This window comes from Lasiodiplodia theobromae (genome assembly GCF_012971845.1).
Source record: "Lasiodiplodia theobromae strain AM2As chromosome Unknown scaffold_43, whole genome shotgun sequence".
In the NCBI taxonomy this organism is placed as follows: Eukaryota; Fungi; Ascomycota; class Dothideomycetes; order Botryosphaeriales; family Botryosphaeriaceae; genus Lasiodiplodia; species Lasiodiplodia theobromae.
The window spans coordinates 109,918-125,304 of NW_023336523.1; the positions used below are offsets into that span (position 1 = coordinate 109,918).

At 51.9% G+C, this 15,387-nt stretch overlaps 5 protein-coding genes across 5 annotated transcripts; 2 read left to right on the forward strand and 3 right to left on the reverse strand.

The window, feature by feature from the left end:
• Positions 1 to 744: 744 nt before the first annotated feature.
• LTHEOB_10957 (Helicase) lies at positions 745 to 1,459 on the reverse strand (the record flags this gene model as incomplete). The annotated part of the gene is made up of 2 exons (XM_035507659.1): positions 745 to 1,107; positions 1,277 to 1,459. The coding sequence occupies 2 exons, from the start codon at positions 1,457 to 1,459 to the stop codon at positions 745 to 747; spliced, it is 546 nt and encodes a 181-aa protein (XP_035366888.1).
• Positions 1,460 to 6,113: 4,654 nt separating this feature from the next.
• On the reverse strand, positions 6,114 to 6,845 carry LTHEOB_10958 (uncharacterized protein; the record flags this gene model as incomplete). Its single annotated transcript, XM_035507660.1, has 1 exon — positions 6,114 to 6,845. The coding sequence occupies one exon, from the start codon at positions 6,843 to 6,845 to the stop codon at positions 6,114 to 6,116; it is 732 nt and encodes a 243-aa protein (XP_035366889.1).
• Positions 6,846 to 9,255: 2,410 nt separating this feature from the next.
• LTHEOB_10959 (Tropomyosin alpha-4 chain-like) lies at positions 9,256 to 11,029 on the forward strand (the record flags this gene model as incomplete). Its single annotated transcript, XM_035507661.1, has 2 exons — positions 9,256 to 9,316; positions 10,077 to 11,029. 2 exons carry the CDS (start codon positions 9,256 to 9,258, stop codon positions 11,027 to 11,029), a joined length of 1,014 nt encoding a protein of 337 aa, XP_035366890.1.
• A 1,240-nt stretch (positions 11,030 to 12,269) lies between these two features.
• Positions 12,270 to 13,133, forward strand: LTHEOB_10960 (Myosin ii heavy chain; the record flags this gene model as incomplete). Its single annotated transcript, XM_035507663.1, has 1 exon — positions 12,270 to 13,133. The coding sequence occupies one exon, from the start codon at positions 12,270 to 12,272 to the stop codon at positions 13,131 to 13,133; it is 864 nt and encodes a 287-aa protein (XP_035366891.1).
• A 337-nt stretch (positions 13,134 to 13,470) lies between these two features.
• Positions 13,471 to 14,532, reverse strand: LTHEOB_10961 (uncharacterized protein; the record flags this gene model as incomplete). The annotated part of the gene is made up of 1 exon (XM_035507664.1): positions 13,471 to 14,532. One exon carries the CDS (start codon positions 14,530 to 14,532, stop codon positions 13,471 to 13,473), a length of 1,062 nt encoding a protein of 353 aa, XP_035366892.1.
• Positions 14,533 to 15,387: the final 855 nt, after the last annotated feature.

Below are 15,387 nucleotides of genomic sequence, written 5' to 3' on the forward strand. Positions count from 1 at the left end.
AATCATGTTACGGACACGTATCTCAGATGAACCATCATGTATTGTAGTTTGGTGTAACGTTTGCTGCATCTCCCGAGGGACCAATGGATACGCGCTATCTCGATCGGTTGCAGCAAGGCTCCCGGCACTGTGGTTGGGGGAGATATGCGAGACGAGAATGAAAGGCTGTGTCCAATGTTCCTGCAGCAGATCGCGCATTGACACGGCGTTTTGGCCTAGTCGGATGTAAGTCGCAGATGAAAGGGGGGGAAAGAGAAATACAAGGAATATCTATCCCTTGTTTCTGGGGCCCTGTGACCTGTCACAAATAGTGCTTCCACGGAAATAGGAATTGATAAAACATACGCGCAGGATGGCAAGAGGGAGTGCCGATAGCGTATTTGGTGGAAGTGGTCTGCCCCGAGGTGTTTTTTGGGGCAGCCGCCTCTCGGAGGAAATAACTCTAGCACGTCGGAAAGTAGGAACCGACGCTGCAACGGTCTTGCATCTGCGCAAGGAACGCTGCAAGGCTGGTCAGACAGCCGCCAACCATCTGTGGTACAGGACACGCAGAAGATGACAACGCTAGCGACTTTCCGCATTCAGCTGCTGCTGCTACTACGAGCCTCCTTCCCGTAGCTCTGTCCCAAGCCCTCCCCCCTTTCTCAAGCGCCGGCACCACCAGACATGTTACGCAATGAGACATCCGGCGCATGGGGGGAATCAGCAATGACATCAGCGGCGTTTCGCAATCGCCGCTCTCTCTCACGCAAAGCGCACCATCTTCCGTCCAGCAGCAGATGGCGCCTTCCCTCTTTCATCGTCCCGTCTCCGCTTCTCCGTCCTTGCCGGCTGGGGAGTAGAAGTAGTGATGTTTCCGCCGTGTTCCACCGTCACAGCCGCCCGGTCCGACCCGACGTGCGGCATCAAGACCTTCGCCTCGATGGCCTCGCCGGCGAGTTCGCCGCGCAGGTGGTCAGGCGGACCGGGGCCGCCGGGCTTCTCTTGCATAAGCCGCAGGAGGAACATGCCCGTGAAACCGTCCAAGCGGAAGGTTGTTGTCGTCATGGTGTTCGGCGGAGACACTTCCGCTGGATGATCGGGGGCGGACCCGGGGGTCGGGATAGGCTGCCATGCAGTTAGCGAGAGAAGAGCGGAAAAGTATAGTATAGTGTATCATCCCACAACCCTGCCGGCGATCATGACGGGATCATGCTTTTCTTTTTTGTTCCGTTCGGTTACATGCGGCTCAACGGAGATACCGGGGGCAGGGTGGGAGGAAAAAAGTGAGACGTACTGGGACCAAGGGCCGGCGCACCGCGGCGGGTTGGGAGGACTGAGGCCCAAAATTCGACCGGGGTAGGTCGGCGTGGAGGTGGTGCTGTGCTTGCTCGTAGCGGCGCTGGGCTGCTGTGGTTTCGCGGGCTGGATTTGGAATGCGGAGGCTCCGCGGAGGCTCGATGGGGGCCTGACGGTCCATCGGACTGGGAAAAGAAAAGGATGGATGGGGGGGCTGTGGGAAAAGGTTTTTTTGCACCCTGCCGGCACGCGGGTGGTGGCGGCAGGCATGTAGCCGACGGGAAGCTGCAGCTGAGCGGTCACGTCGCGGCCGGGAGAGGCCACCGGTGAGACGGCCTGGGCGTCACCGGTAGAGGCATGGCGCGGAGATGCCGATGGAGTTGAGGTCGAATGAAATCATGGTGCTCGCCGGTGAGGTGGGGAGGAAGTAGGTGGAGACGCTCCTCGTGTCGACCGGTCGCTAGGTACGGCCCGGCCCGGCTGGTGGGCTCCACTGCGCGCGCCTTTTTTCTACGTCATGTCATAGTCCTCAGCTGTGAGATAGAATGGAAAAAGGCCTGGGCGTCTTCCTACTCCTCGCATTCGCCTTCGCTGGCCTCGCAGAAGTAGTAAGATGCGGATCATTGCTCCAGATCACACAGTCACGTGTGTGGCTGGCGAGCGGGCGGGCTAGACAGCGGGACGGAGCGGGAACAGCGTGCTTATCAAGCTGCCTCACTCAGCCCGAGATTATCGCGATCACTTCGACTCTGTCACATTTCGCCGGGAATAACTATTCTCTGCTGTTGACCGGATGCAATAAACAAAATTCTCCGCATGGCTGCGACGATCGTAAACAGAGCAGGGATGTCGCAGCTGTGGCAACACAGTTGCCGATGAGGGCATGTATCCGATGCCCCTGCGCCCAACCAGATGTTTGCCCTGAGACAGGCCAGTTGTTTCGCCGCCCCGCCCATCAGTCTGCCCGCTATCGTTTTTGAAGCCCCGCTGATGCTCACTTATTACTTACTCCAGCCTTGCTGATTTGTCCCCATCCATCGCCACCCATAACAGAATTATCGCCTAGTCTGACAAGCTTCGTCATCCTGGGGAGGTTCGCGACTGCAACAGCTCGCGCGCCTGCCGCTTACTCGCCACCCATGCAAAATCCGCCAATATTGCCAAGGAAACGTGCTCCATCCTGTCGTATTTACATGCACAATTTCTATCTTGCGTTAGTGGACATCGTGAATTCCCTTTCCAATACCCGAGCACCTTTACGAGGGCCAGATCTCGGAAAGCAGTGCGGAGACTGCCCCCCTGTCGCCCGCGCACAGTCCGCTTCGAGTTGTGCCATGCTATTTACGAGGATGTGATCGCTCAAGTCGGAATCTCGCTTAATCTTTGTGCTACAAGATCAACTGGCTTCTATCGTCATTTAACAATGCGCACTGGGTCTACGGGACAAATGTCCGGACCTGTAAGCTCTGGGCGATTTTGACCTCTCTGGGTGTAACAGCATATTCCTAATAACCCTAAGAATCCAAGACGCGCTCGGAGACATCGTCACCAACTGCCATTCCACCTACAGTCCCGCCGAGCACCACGAATACTGCGAGAAGCTCGGCAACGCGGTGGCCGAGCTGCAGGGCGCGAGTGTGTGAGTGGTGTTGTCGCATTTCTGACACCCGAGACCCTTCACATCAGTGCGCTCACACAGGGGCCATAGGGAAGATCAGATCCGCCGCTGCGCTTTGAAGTGCAGGCACATTTTGGGATGTCTGCTCGGATATCTGGAATCTGCGAGACAAAGAGATCTTGGGACAAAGCCGGACATGACGACGATGATACAAAATGTGATGGAATAATGGGAGAACGTTTGCGGAGATTCTTAGAACCTATGATTCTGGGATTGGGGAAGGTTGCGTTGCTTAGACGGAGGCGTCGCGTTCCTGTCGCCGGGGCGCATTTTGGATCTTGACTTGACCCAATCCGCTTAGTGAGTCGATTATGAGTAGTCTCACATGACATAGTTCTTAGCATAAGCTTCACCTTGCCGATTTTAGCGGGCACTGGAAAGATCGAACATGCTGATCAGAAAAAGGCAAATATTTCCACTACGGTAGAGATATTTGGTGTACTATCACAGGTCTGAACCTCCTTGAGCTTCCTGGATCTGTCATGCTGACTTATTGAACTGGGTGAGAACAATAACAGCCTCGTCAAGAGCCTCAATATCCTTCAGCCCGAAGCGCCCGTACTGCTTCTCAGCCTCCCTGATAGCGGTATCTATATCTCGCGTTGCTCGTAAAGATCTGATCGTGATATCCGTGGCCGATGTTTGGAACTTTTCGACTTTTTCCAGCAACTGTGCGAGTTGCATCAGGAGAAGCACCCGCGACGGGAGAACCCATCTGCCCACCACCTGGGGTAACATCTTGACCATCGCTGGAAGCGCCATGCTGTGCTGCCCATTATCGTGACCCTCCTTCATATTCAGCTCTGTGATAACTTCACACTGCTTCTGTAGCACACCGAGGTCCTTTTCCATACTTTCCAAGAAAGCAATCAGATGAGGCGTTTCTAACAAAATTTTCTTGATAAAGAGGCGAATTTCGTCCATGGCTACTTCCCGTTCTGCAGAGGTGAAAGAGTTATCCGGCGAGATTCCCTTCTCCGTTGTGTTCTGCCGCATGGAAGCCCATTTTTGGAGGGCTGGCTTGTTGGACAAATTGACGCTGTCGACCATTTTCTGTACAATGTCAAACGATTTCTGGAGCAAGCTAAAAGAGAAGAAAGAACAGGTTAGCTCAGTTTCCATGTTTCATACTGGATCATCAGGCCTTACTCGCTTATAGGATTGACAATGTCATCAATTGTTTGAATAGACAGGTAGATGATGCCTTCCTCGTCTGTCAAGTTACTCTTCCTGACCAAAGTGGAGACTTCGCTAATGCCCGTTTTACTGTCATGGACGGAGTCCCTCTGGTCATTCGCATCGGCTGCTTGATCGTGAAGATAGGCAAGGTAGTTGCGAAATTTGCCTAGTGGCGAAGAGGTGAGAGAGGTAGACGATTGAGACTGACCGGAGGTTTTGGGTGACGGGGGGCCTCTCGAGATCGTAAGATCGGAACTCAGTGTCGTGATTGGGTGCTTACTATCACTGGGTTGGGACTGTATGATGTGGACCTTTTCCTCATGACTCTGCCCAGGCAGGCAATATCCTAAAAGCTGCAGAGGAGTAGTCAAGACGTTTGAGCCGCAGATCCGAGTGTCTCTCTGTGGGGCATCATCAATGAGGAGGGTCGACGAGATATAAAGACAGAAACATATGGCAATTGCCCATCTCAGAGCTCGCCAGAGCACAGTGGAAATGATCTCGAGACCCTCAAAAGTATCGTTGCGGTCTCGCTTTTCCCGCTTTCTCTTCTTGGCTGCATGATCGATATTGTACATTCTCCCTAGTCGCTGTCACTATCAACTGTTTTGAAATTCAGGATGTGTTGAGCTCACCATGGGGACTGTATAAGTGTGAGTAGTGCCGACTACGCTTATATGAAGACTCATGCGGAATCGCGAGATCGTCGTCGGATCGTGGCCAGGTGAGTTCGGGACACAGAGCTGTTGCTCCGTTGCTTATGTTGTCCGAGTGCCAAGTGTAAGAGCTCGCCAATCTGCCTTTGCGGGTCCTTCCTGCCCTCCGCCGTTGTATGTCGTGCAGAAATTCCACAGGGTTGTCCGGCGTCAGGGTATTTCGCGATGCCATGACGTTCATTGAGCTTTAATAAAATTCTGGCATTATTCGATTTAGGATCTTAGGCTGCAGTTCGTCCATTCTATGTTGCATTAAATTCAAACGCGATCAAAGAAGTTCGTTGCGTTGGCCGGGGAGAGCCAAGCATCCGGATTCGGCGCAACTTCTAAACAATGAACACCTGGGCTTGTCCATGTCAAAGGACTAGTATTGTGAGCATTCCGTTATTTATGATAGAGTCCGCACTTGCACAGTAGCTGCTGACCTTGTCTTACTACAACGCAGCATGTAGTCTCAACTAGAGCTCTGTTTGTTCACAGCCACAATATGGTCTTATCACAAGATGTATTGTGTTCTTCATAACACAGACTTTCGGAACAATGCCAGATATTTCTTTTCAACCAAGTATTTGCCGACTTCCGCTGAAAGTCAAAGCCTCACCATCAGTCATGGCATGACACTGGATAAGTGCGACCACAATGTGTGCCAGACACATCGAGGGGTCCCTAGTCCTCCCGAAGAGCTCCGTGTCCAAGCAACAATCATTGAAGCTGAAGCTTGTCGCCTTCCTGTGCGCATCTAATGCCAAACTAAAGTCTGCAAACGGCCGAGAGCTGCCGAGATGAACTCTAGGGAGTTCTATAGTTGGATCTTTGATCGACAATGTGTACAGCTTCTGTGAGTCGTTACCACCTGAGTTCAAAACCGCCCTTTGTAGTGTAATATTGCGATCTCTTCCTGCGACGGTTGATGCCGGGCGACCATGCTCGTGTAGCAGCTCACTGCCGTACATGAGGCTATCCTTCAGCAGATTGACTCTAAGGTCTGTCAGCAGGGCCTTCAACTTTGCAAATATTGCTCGTTTCATGGTAAGCAGTACGTACTTAACATCCTCCATGAGACTTTCACCATCCATTAGAACGAAAGATATGTCGTTGAAGCGTAAATCTCAAGGTTTGTTGCAATGGATAGGACTTATCTGATTGGTGCACCGTCTGTCTTATGACTTTTGTTCACGTATAACAAGTATAATTGTATTTGAAGGCATCTTATTCTCTTTGATCAATATCTGCTCTATGGAGTCTCTCGAAGTGGCAGCCACTTAGGCCATGGGGTGCTCAGCGACCGGGTAAGCCTCGAGATTGTCACCAGTCATGAAGTCCATGAGGGCTTCGACGCGGGCGAGAATTCGATCAAGGTGCATCGCATCGTCGTACATGAAGATCATGGTCCGAAGCTTCATGACCTTGCTCCTGCTACCAATCAAGCCCATGGCGATCGCAAGCCAGTATTCCCTCAGAGTGTGATATCTCTGACGATGGTAGCGGAGGGTGACACCCGGCACATCGATGACTGGGATGTTGAAGGGCCATTCCGCAGACCGGTATGAGGTATGGATGCGATAAAAAGAGTTCAAGACGTCCATGCGGTCGTCCACCCTCCATCGCAACCTTCTCTCCTCCTGGCTTATCCTGCTCGGTTCAGACAACGTGAACATCTCGGTGCGACAGCAAGGGCATGTACGTTGGAACTCCATGCGTCGGTCACACCAGGTGCCCAGCCATTCCATCATGCAATTCCAATGGAAGAAATGCTTGTCGTTCGATTCGGGACACATGCGTGCCACCAAGTCTGTCGGCTCGATATTCTCATTGCAGATTGGGCAGTTCTTATGCTCCGATGGCACATCTAACCCGCGGGGCAACGCTGGTGTCCAGTCGTGTGCTCCTCCAAGGTCCTCAAGCTTGTCCGCCTCGACAGTGTCTCCAGCGCGCCTCAGGATGTCCTTGATGAACTCCGAACGGTGGGCATAGGCTCGAATCGTGTTGCTCATCTTGGTTGTTGGGGGCTTAAGAGAGTCGTAGGTCTCGGTTTGCGAATCTTTTTCTGCCCTCCATAGTCTTTCGAACAGCAGTTAATGAAGACTCTCAAACTGACATTGTATATCAACACTGATCTTCGAAAACCTCCTCCTGGGTGTTAGAGTGTAGAATGAATATAGTTGTTTTGCCGTTTTGTTATAAGTTGTATGCAGACAATGCCAGGGTAAACCTGAACAATCTGCAGTATATACAGTTTCTGACGCAATTTCAGTAGATGAAAATTACTGTCCGCTCCAGCAACTAGTGATGCTTGCTGACCCGTAGCGGTGGGGGATAGGTACTACTATGTGGGATGTCAGCCGGGACTTTCGTTGCTAGGAATCAAGCGGGGCCCACAAACAAAGGCCGGTGCCTAGTCTGTGGGTCGCAATATGTAACACTGACATTGTTTACAATGATATTGGCCGTTTCAAGGTTCTTGGTCAGCTTCCACGATACTCTCCATAGCCATCCAGCTATCATCATTGCCTGTCTCAGAACCAGCTCATATAGCTTGATTACGCATGACAGACGCAGTGATCTGGTTCGACTGCCCTTGCAGGTGGGCTATCGTCTGAGTTTGTCCCTGCGTCTGCCCTTGCAAGCGGGCAATTTGCAACTTGTGCTGGTCCCGCATGTGTGCGATCTCTCTACGCAACTGACGTATCTCCTCATCGTGCTCGCATAGCTGCCTGCGTAAGGATGTTACTGCGGAATCGATATCCTCCATTGAAGTGTCCATATACCGCTTGCCATCGGTCGGCTCTTTGCAAAATTGCTCTATAGTGACCAAAGCGCGGTTTCCACGTGCACTAGTGTTGACGTTCGCATGGGGCGTGGAAGTGAGCGGTTCATCTTTGTAATTGAAGGGGATCCGGATGGAGCTGTTGAGAGGAATCTCGTACCCGTCGTCAGGAGTATTGTGCAGCGGAACTTCGGCCTGAATTTGCTGGACACTGTACGAAAGACCCATCAATTATGACCCACGAGTCTTTGCAAGTGCGCTGATCGTACCTTTGGACCCACTCTGCGACACTATGGCGGCGCGCCCCTCCCCCACACAAATCGTAGCGCATATGCAAATCAGTATGCCTCCCGCGACGGCGGAGCTGTGGCGAGTCATCGTACGCCTTTGTCCCAGCGGTGTCATGGTGTATACCCTCGTCAGTGAGCCATTTTTCTCCAGCTGCCTTCCACCAGTCTCTCGTAGGTTCAGGCTCAGAGCGCCGACGGCTGTGTGTGATGCCAACCCGCATGTTGCACCCGCTCGTTGCCTGGGGAGCCCGCCCGTGATTATCCATCTGGAAAGGAGGGACCAGTGCCGCTGGCGTAGGTGCCTGGCCGCCGACCCTGCGCTCGCCCAAGCGGAACCTCATACCGGCATGATTTTCTTCGGTGTTTGTGTCCCTAGGGCTGAAAGCGTGTTGTATAGATATGCTATTAGTGGTGTAGTCATTTCTCCTGCCGTCTCCGTAGCTATTTAAAGCTACCCCTGGCGGGGAAAAGGTCGAAGTCGAAGAGGAGTGCAAATCAGGGAGTAGGTAGGAGGGTTCAAGGTTGTAGGGCTTTTGAGAGATGAAACGGACAGCCCTGTGGTGGCCAAACGGGTGGGCCTCGATTGGAGAAGCATAGATTGGAGCTTCCGCTTGAGCTTCATCGTATATTTCATCATTAGAGTTCCTCGCAGGAGAACTACAGCGGGAGGCAGGGGAGATGGTATTGGACGTCATAGGAAAGATGGCTGGAAGTTGTGCTCTAGTGCGATTGGCGAAGGTCTAGAAGGAATGATATCAGAGAGAGATGTCGGTGATAGAGGAACGAGGGTAAGACAGAGGGGCTTTGCCGTGCAAGTTGCCCATGCGGAGATCGTGCCAGCCAAAGTCGTCAAAATGTCTAGACCGCTCAAGACCTGTTCATGCCGAGGCCAATGTAGGAACGCAGAATGTGCAAAGGAAGTTGGCAAGCATAGATATAAGTAGTAAATGGAGAACAAACGCCGGAGCGTTGTGATTCAGTTCGGCGAGACAAGCAAATTGTTGTCGCAGGCAGCCGTGTTGCATGGCATGGCAACACCCGCATCACACACAACAATATCCACGCCTGAGACATGAATATAACAAAGAGATATCGCATGGTTGCAGATTAATCAAAACACGAGGCAGCCATGGTATCAGTTTTGCAAATATCCATAATCGTCACGTCTTTTCTTTTTCTGCTGTTGATATTATTAGAAATCGTAGTCAGGCATGGTCACTCCCACCGTAGTTTGAGCCGTAATACCTCTCGGCACTGTTACTAGCGCTACTAGCATTATGGAGAGACTAGTCCCAAAGTAGTGACCGTTCACATCATCCATGCATCTCTAGTCATCCCCGCCACAGCATGCTTCGGACCTCAGTGGTCAAAGATTATGTCGACATACAGTATGGCTTGGTCAGCACTAGTAGGCTCTTCTGGCACTAATTGGTGGACGTGGTGATTAAGCGTGCACTGTGTGAGAGTGTCCTGGCGTTCGTTACAGTCACAAATGAAAGCGTTTGACGTTTCCCACCCAACGATATCGGCGCAGTGGATGTGTTTCTGAGAGAAGTGATAGTGATGCAGATTGACCTGGAGTATATAGTTCTGCCATTGAAGCCTCATTCGGTTGAGTGCCTTAGAACCGCTCAGTGTGGGTTTGACATCTTCGGCAGTGTACCCGAAAACGAGTGGAAAACAGCTGTTGGAAGCCTTGATGGGATATCTCAAAGAGTGATAGGTAGCTGCGTTGAACAGGCAGCACTTTGAAAAGGCGCTGTGCGAAATGGATTTAAAGACAGCTTTCAGACGGAGATCAGTTGGAGTTGATCATTGGGATATGCTACTGATGTGTTCATAACACATCTTTCCCAATAACACCTGGACGTTCCAGCCTTGGCGGCGTATTGTGCGTGGACAGTGACTGAATCATGCTCTACATAACCGACCCTAATTTCTGTTCTTCTTCGTTGCCTCCACAACAACCTTTCACGAGCGACCAGTCACATACTCAGAAGAATTTTCCTCAACCAAGCGAAGAATGCCTCCAAGAATGGTTTGGCCTCCACGCCAGTGCCGGGCCTTCTTCCCAGATGGAACCCAATGCAGGGTCCCAAGTATCAGCCCTAGCGGATATTGCGGCTTACACCAGCCGGCAAACGAGCCGATTATTCACCCCACTACAGCCGGCCACGGAGCCTATCTTCCCCTCGGCGCGGATTCGGAGCGTATCGGGGTCCTTGATGCGCAGGTAACGACTTTGCTCTGGCAGCAGGTCGAGAGGGACGTGATCATCGGGGACCAGCAGCGAGAAATCATTGATGTACGGGCACAGAACGCCATCAATGCCTCCAGCGCCCGGGAGTACCAGCTTCAGGCAATCGCAATGCGCAACCAGGCGGCGGTGCAAGCGTCCACGATCCACGAACACGAGAACACGATGCACAAGCTGAGAGATACACTGGCAGGTCGCGACGCAGAGATTTCCGCAGCTAAGGCTACGCAGGACAGGATGCAGAAGGAGATTCGCACCTGGACGGAGGGATATCATCGCCAGACCGGAAGCCTCACAGCAGCGCGCGAGAAAGCTCTTGCTTCGGAAGCCGAGAAGGATAGCCTGCGAGTGCAGCTGGACAACGCTCTTGAGAAGATGGCCAGCGATCGTCATGCCGTACACGATAGGATCACCACACTCGAAGGTCAACTGGATAATGCAGAGGATAGGGCCCAAAAGGCCCAGTGCCAAGCGACAGAGATCGACGCCGAGCTCGACACAACGCGTAGCACGATCAGCATCCTCGAAGGCCACCTAGATGCCGCGAATCGCAGAGCGGAGGATGCCGAGCGCAGGTTGGCGGAGATGGTGTCCACAATCACAGCCATGGGTGCTTCAGACCACATTCAGACGGCTGCATCAGCGGATGACTGGACTGGCAAGATGGATGATGAGGATGACGGCCGAGCCGACATGGAGTGCGACAAGGAAGAGAGGGGCGATCTGAGTGTTCGCAGTCAGAACGAGAGTGGAGCTGTTAGTAGCGCAGATGCCTGGTCATACGACCCCATCTCTTTGGGCTGGTGGCTTGTGCTGATTGTTCTACTTCTACCATTCCTGCTGCTGGAGGCTCGGGCTCCTTGAGTCACCCATAGCCTGACACGATTCTTCCATCGAAGCACCAAAACAGCGTTGCGCTCTTCACATAGCGATGCGCGGCTCATCGAACAGGTTAACTTGAGAGCTTTGGACAACTGGATTCGATTGTACAGGTCGCGAAGGGCGACTTCAATGTAGTTAATAGAAGATGGTCATGAAATGGAAGTTGAGATTCATACAAACCTCTGCAGCCTTTGAACGTGTTATCGGTCGAGTGTCAAGCTGCAAGTTGGACATTGGCGGTCCAGCGAGGATTGTCGTGTCTAATGTGCATTTCCCATGTTCGAAGATTTGAATGTCCGATAACGTTTAGCATTATGCATCATTAATGCTCACGATACAAGATCCGTGTATACTTGTATTAGAGCGCGGAATTCAAGATCCATCATAGGAGATTTGTACCCAATCACCGATGAATGAAATTCCAAAATAGCAGTCAAATAATTCCATAAGATCACAACATAAATTCAAGTCCGGGTGGAGGTAACGTCGAGGACATTAATCCCCGGTTTATTTTGGCCCTTTCTGTGGCGTCCTATCACTTTTCTGTGCGCGTATAGGGGCTTCCTTACGGTGGATTGATCGTAATGATAAATTTATTGATGGATTCTGCCGGCGATCAATGTTATGAAAGCCATAAACTCAGAAGAGGTGACCAAAGAGGGCGCAACGGGAGGAAGGGCCCCGGTAAGAGCGGTTTGGGATCCATTAGGCACATATAATTCTCTTCTACTCAGTTGTGCCGAGCTTATCCTGGGTGTGATGGGATTCGAATGACATCATTTATCATGGACTAGATCTTTTATTGGCAGAGTATCTGGTGGATTCCACGGTATTCGCCTCTCTTCAATTGTTGTTTGCTGTTTGTTAGCTAAAGGCGCGTATATATTCTACGCTACCCACAGATAGCTTACGGATTATTCTGCGTGTTCTTTACTATATATATTCAAAGCGAAAGCGGGGATTATGGAATCCTATTATGGATTCTCAATCACACGAATAGTGATGGGTGATAACACCAGAGGTGTTAGTTTTGGGGACGAAAGTTGTAACACGAAGCTCTACATCGTCATTCACTGAATATGGGCCCTATATCTGTGGAGCTATTTCAGCTGATATGGCTTTCTTCCCTTTACATCCACCAACCACTTCGGTGTCACAGCAAGCATACAGTGGCCAACCTCCTCTAGAAGATTACCAACTCAGAAGTTCCCAATCATCCACCATGTCCCACTTCAGACTCTCAATTGACATGAACATGGGCAACGGTCCCGCACGCCAGTGTCGAGCCATCAGCAGAGAGGGACTCCGATGCTCCAACTCCCGCCCGAGCGGTGCCGACCTATGCTCCACCCATGAGAGGCAGCGGATCGACTTTAACAGAAGCCGCGACCAGTACCACCGTCCTCCTCCCACCAGTTCCTCGCCGAGCTACCACCACCGCACCGCCAGCGCCACGTCGGCCTACTCGTCCTACAAGCAATCCAGGATCGAGGCCATGGACCGTGAGATGGACGCGCTACGCAGCCAGCGCGCCTCCAGCCGATCCCGCCAGATGCAAGAGCTCGATGCGGAGATCGCCGCTTTGAGCGCCAACAATAACCGCCGTCGGGACAACGAACTCCACGCCTCCCGCCTGAGGACCAACGACCTTGCGGAAGAGCTCTCTACTGCCAATGCCCAGCTTGCCGCTGAGCGCATCAGGAACGGCGAAGCAGCTGGACTGAGGAGCGACCTTGCCAACAGGGATGCTGAGATTGCCGCCTTGCGTGCCCGCGAGATCGAGACCAAGCGTCGCATGCTGGCGACCGATGAGGATGTCAAGTACTGGAAGGGCCAGGCTAGTGACTACGAAGCACAGGGAAGGGATGTTTTGGGCCAGTTGGAAGATGCTCAGATCCTGATCGAAGATAAAGAATATGAGACAAAGCGTAGGGCAGACGATGCCACGTATTGGCGGGAACAGGCTCTGGACTATAAGGCGCAGGGAAGGGGCCTTTTGGATCATCTGGAGGATGCACAGGTCTTCATAGAAGACGGGGAGCGTAAGGCAAGGGAGGATCAGGGCCTGTATTTCAGGGATGTGTGAGCTCATCGTCGCCTTGCAGCCATAGATGAACGTGAAGGGAACAAGTTTACGAGAGAGATAGATAAAACTGCAATGAACTCATATCACCAGACCTGCCTGATCAAGGACGTGGTGGCCATGTGACCTTTCATAGGTTAATCGAGTGTCTACAAACCCTGTCCTTGTCAATATAACCTCTTTTACTAGTGCAGAGCCCATCGTTTGTTTCTCTTTCTATATAGTTCAAATTCAGACATGATCTCGGATACAAGTGCTAGCCCATCGTTGTCTAGGAAGCGATGTCAAGAATCGACTATCAGGCGATGATGACACACCACTACCTATCGCCTTCCCCCTCTCAGTCACCGTCTTCGTCCTCGTCCTCTTCGTAGTCGTCGTCATCAATGTCTTCCATCCGCATGTCACACCACTCATACCATAACCGGGTCCTCGTTGATCCTTCTGAGCTTAGAGTGTGAGTCCACGATCGAAATGGCCCCAAGCCTATGTTGTTCTCCAGAACGCGCCTAGGCACGCCCATACACAAGAAGTCCGAAACGGCAGGTAGAATGCATTGTGCGAAGCGCGCCAGGAGATACTGCGGAGCCACTCCGTGTGGCTCCAAAAGCGGAACGTTGTGGTACTGAGACACGAGCTCTTCATCTGGAGTAAGTAGCTGGACGACCATCCGGCCGGCCTTGGGGACGAATGCGAAGCTCCGATCTTGAAAGCTCGTACGGAGGTCAGCACGGAGATGCAGCAGGTTGGCTGGATCCTCGGTGTTGTGGTACTCAAGGTCAGGGTCGTTGTTGAAGCTGTATTGTTCCATTTTGTTCGACGGGAACCAATCCCAATACATGCTTAGAAGACACACATGGGCGATTCTGCAATCATCGGTGGATCCGCTCATAGGGCAGCTGCCGTTGCGGAGGTAGGCCGTGTCGGAGAAGTCGGATGGGGTGGTGGGTTCGTAGTCGACTTTTGGGGCGCAGCAGGCTAACCAAGTGAGCGGAACCTTGTGATGCGGGAAGCACCATTCACGAAAGTTCTGCACAACCGGGTAATTGTATGGCTGGGAGCCGTCGTGGTCATCAGGACCAGGAACGCAAAAGAAATAGTCGGAGCCAGTCAGGATCGTGTCCGGCGAGGAGACAATTGGCGGGCCGTCAGGGGAGGTAGCGAAATAGCCATCAAATCGGTTGCCAGCAATGATTGCGCACGCGGTGTGAGCAGTGCCGTGGTGGATGCCGCCATCGGGATGATCGAGCGCCGGCAAAGTGATGAGGCGGTTCGTCGAGGCGGGAAAGGCAGGATGACGGAAGTTCGCCTCGTGCAGCGGATTCGTAGAGATGGTTTCTATGCCAGTCGCTTGCTCTGAATCACGGTTCCGGGCGCGTACGTGAATCTGTGGTTCAGCCATGATTGTGGCGAGGGGTTGAGGTGGGGACATGATGAGGACGACGAAGAAGCATTGAAGTGGTTTCGGCTGAGAAGACCCAGGGAAGCGGAAGATATCGAGACCCTGTCCGTGCACCAGAAATGCCAAGGTGCACGCTCCATTGCGGTCTCAAACTCTCATCTTACGTCACCGTCACCAGCCTGCGGACTTATCAGACGGCCAACCATTGTGCGAAGCACCAATCACTTCGCATTTCCAGACTTGTCTCACCAGAGAAATCACGCTACTGGTTCAAGTGCGACTGAATTTCTTAGTTTCATAATACCATCCTGTACCAAAATACTAACCTCAGGTGTCATTGTAGGTGTTAACAAACACAGAAATTAAGTAGACCGCCGACGTAGCCCCACCGCATCGCGCTTCAGTCGGAAGCCACCAAATAATTTACAAGCTGTCTCAAGCGTGTTTAAGGTATTGTTTTAGATAGGCGAGGATGACAACGGTTGTGCTTCAACTACCGACGGATGCTGCGTATCATAAAAAAAAAGGAAAAGGAACAAATGTCTTACATCGTGGATAGTTAAAGCTATCGTGTGGACGAAAATGTAAATTTGGTATTTTCCCCATTTGTTCCATGCGCGCAAACTCAAAGACCTTCATTTCACGCTCGCCATCCATCCATGAGTCCTCTTTTCAAGGTAATTTGCATTTTATAAAGGAGATCCCGTCACCTTCAGGCGTGGTGCGAGAGTTTGAAATCTCTGGATCATCGTACTCTCTTGACATTTGATCCCGACAAATTCCAATCTCTCAAGCTTTGGCCATTGCATGGTCATTGGGATCTGATTTAGAATGTTGATCCTAGAGCATGAAGAG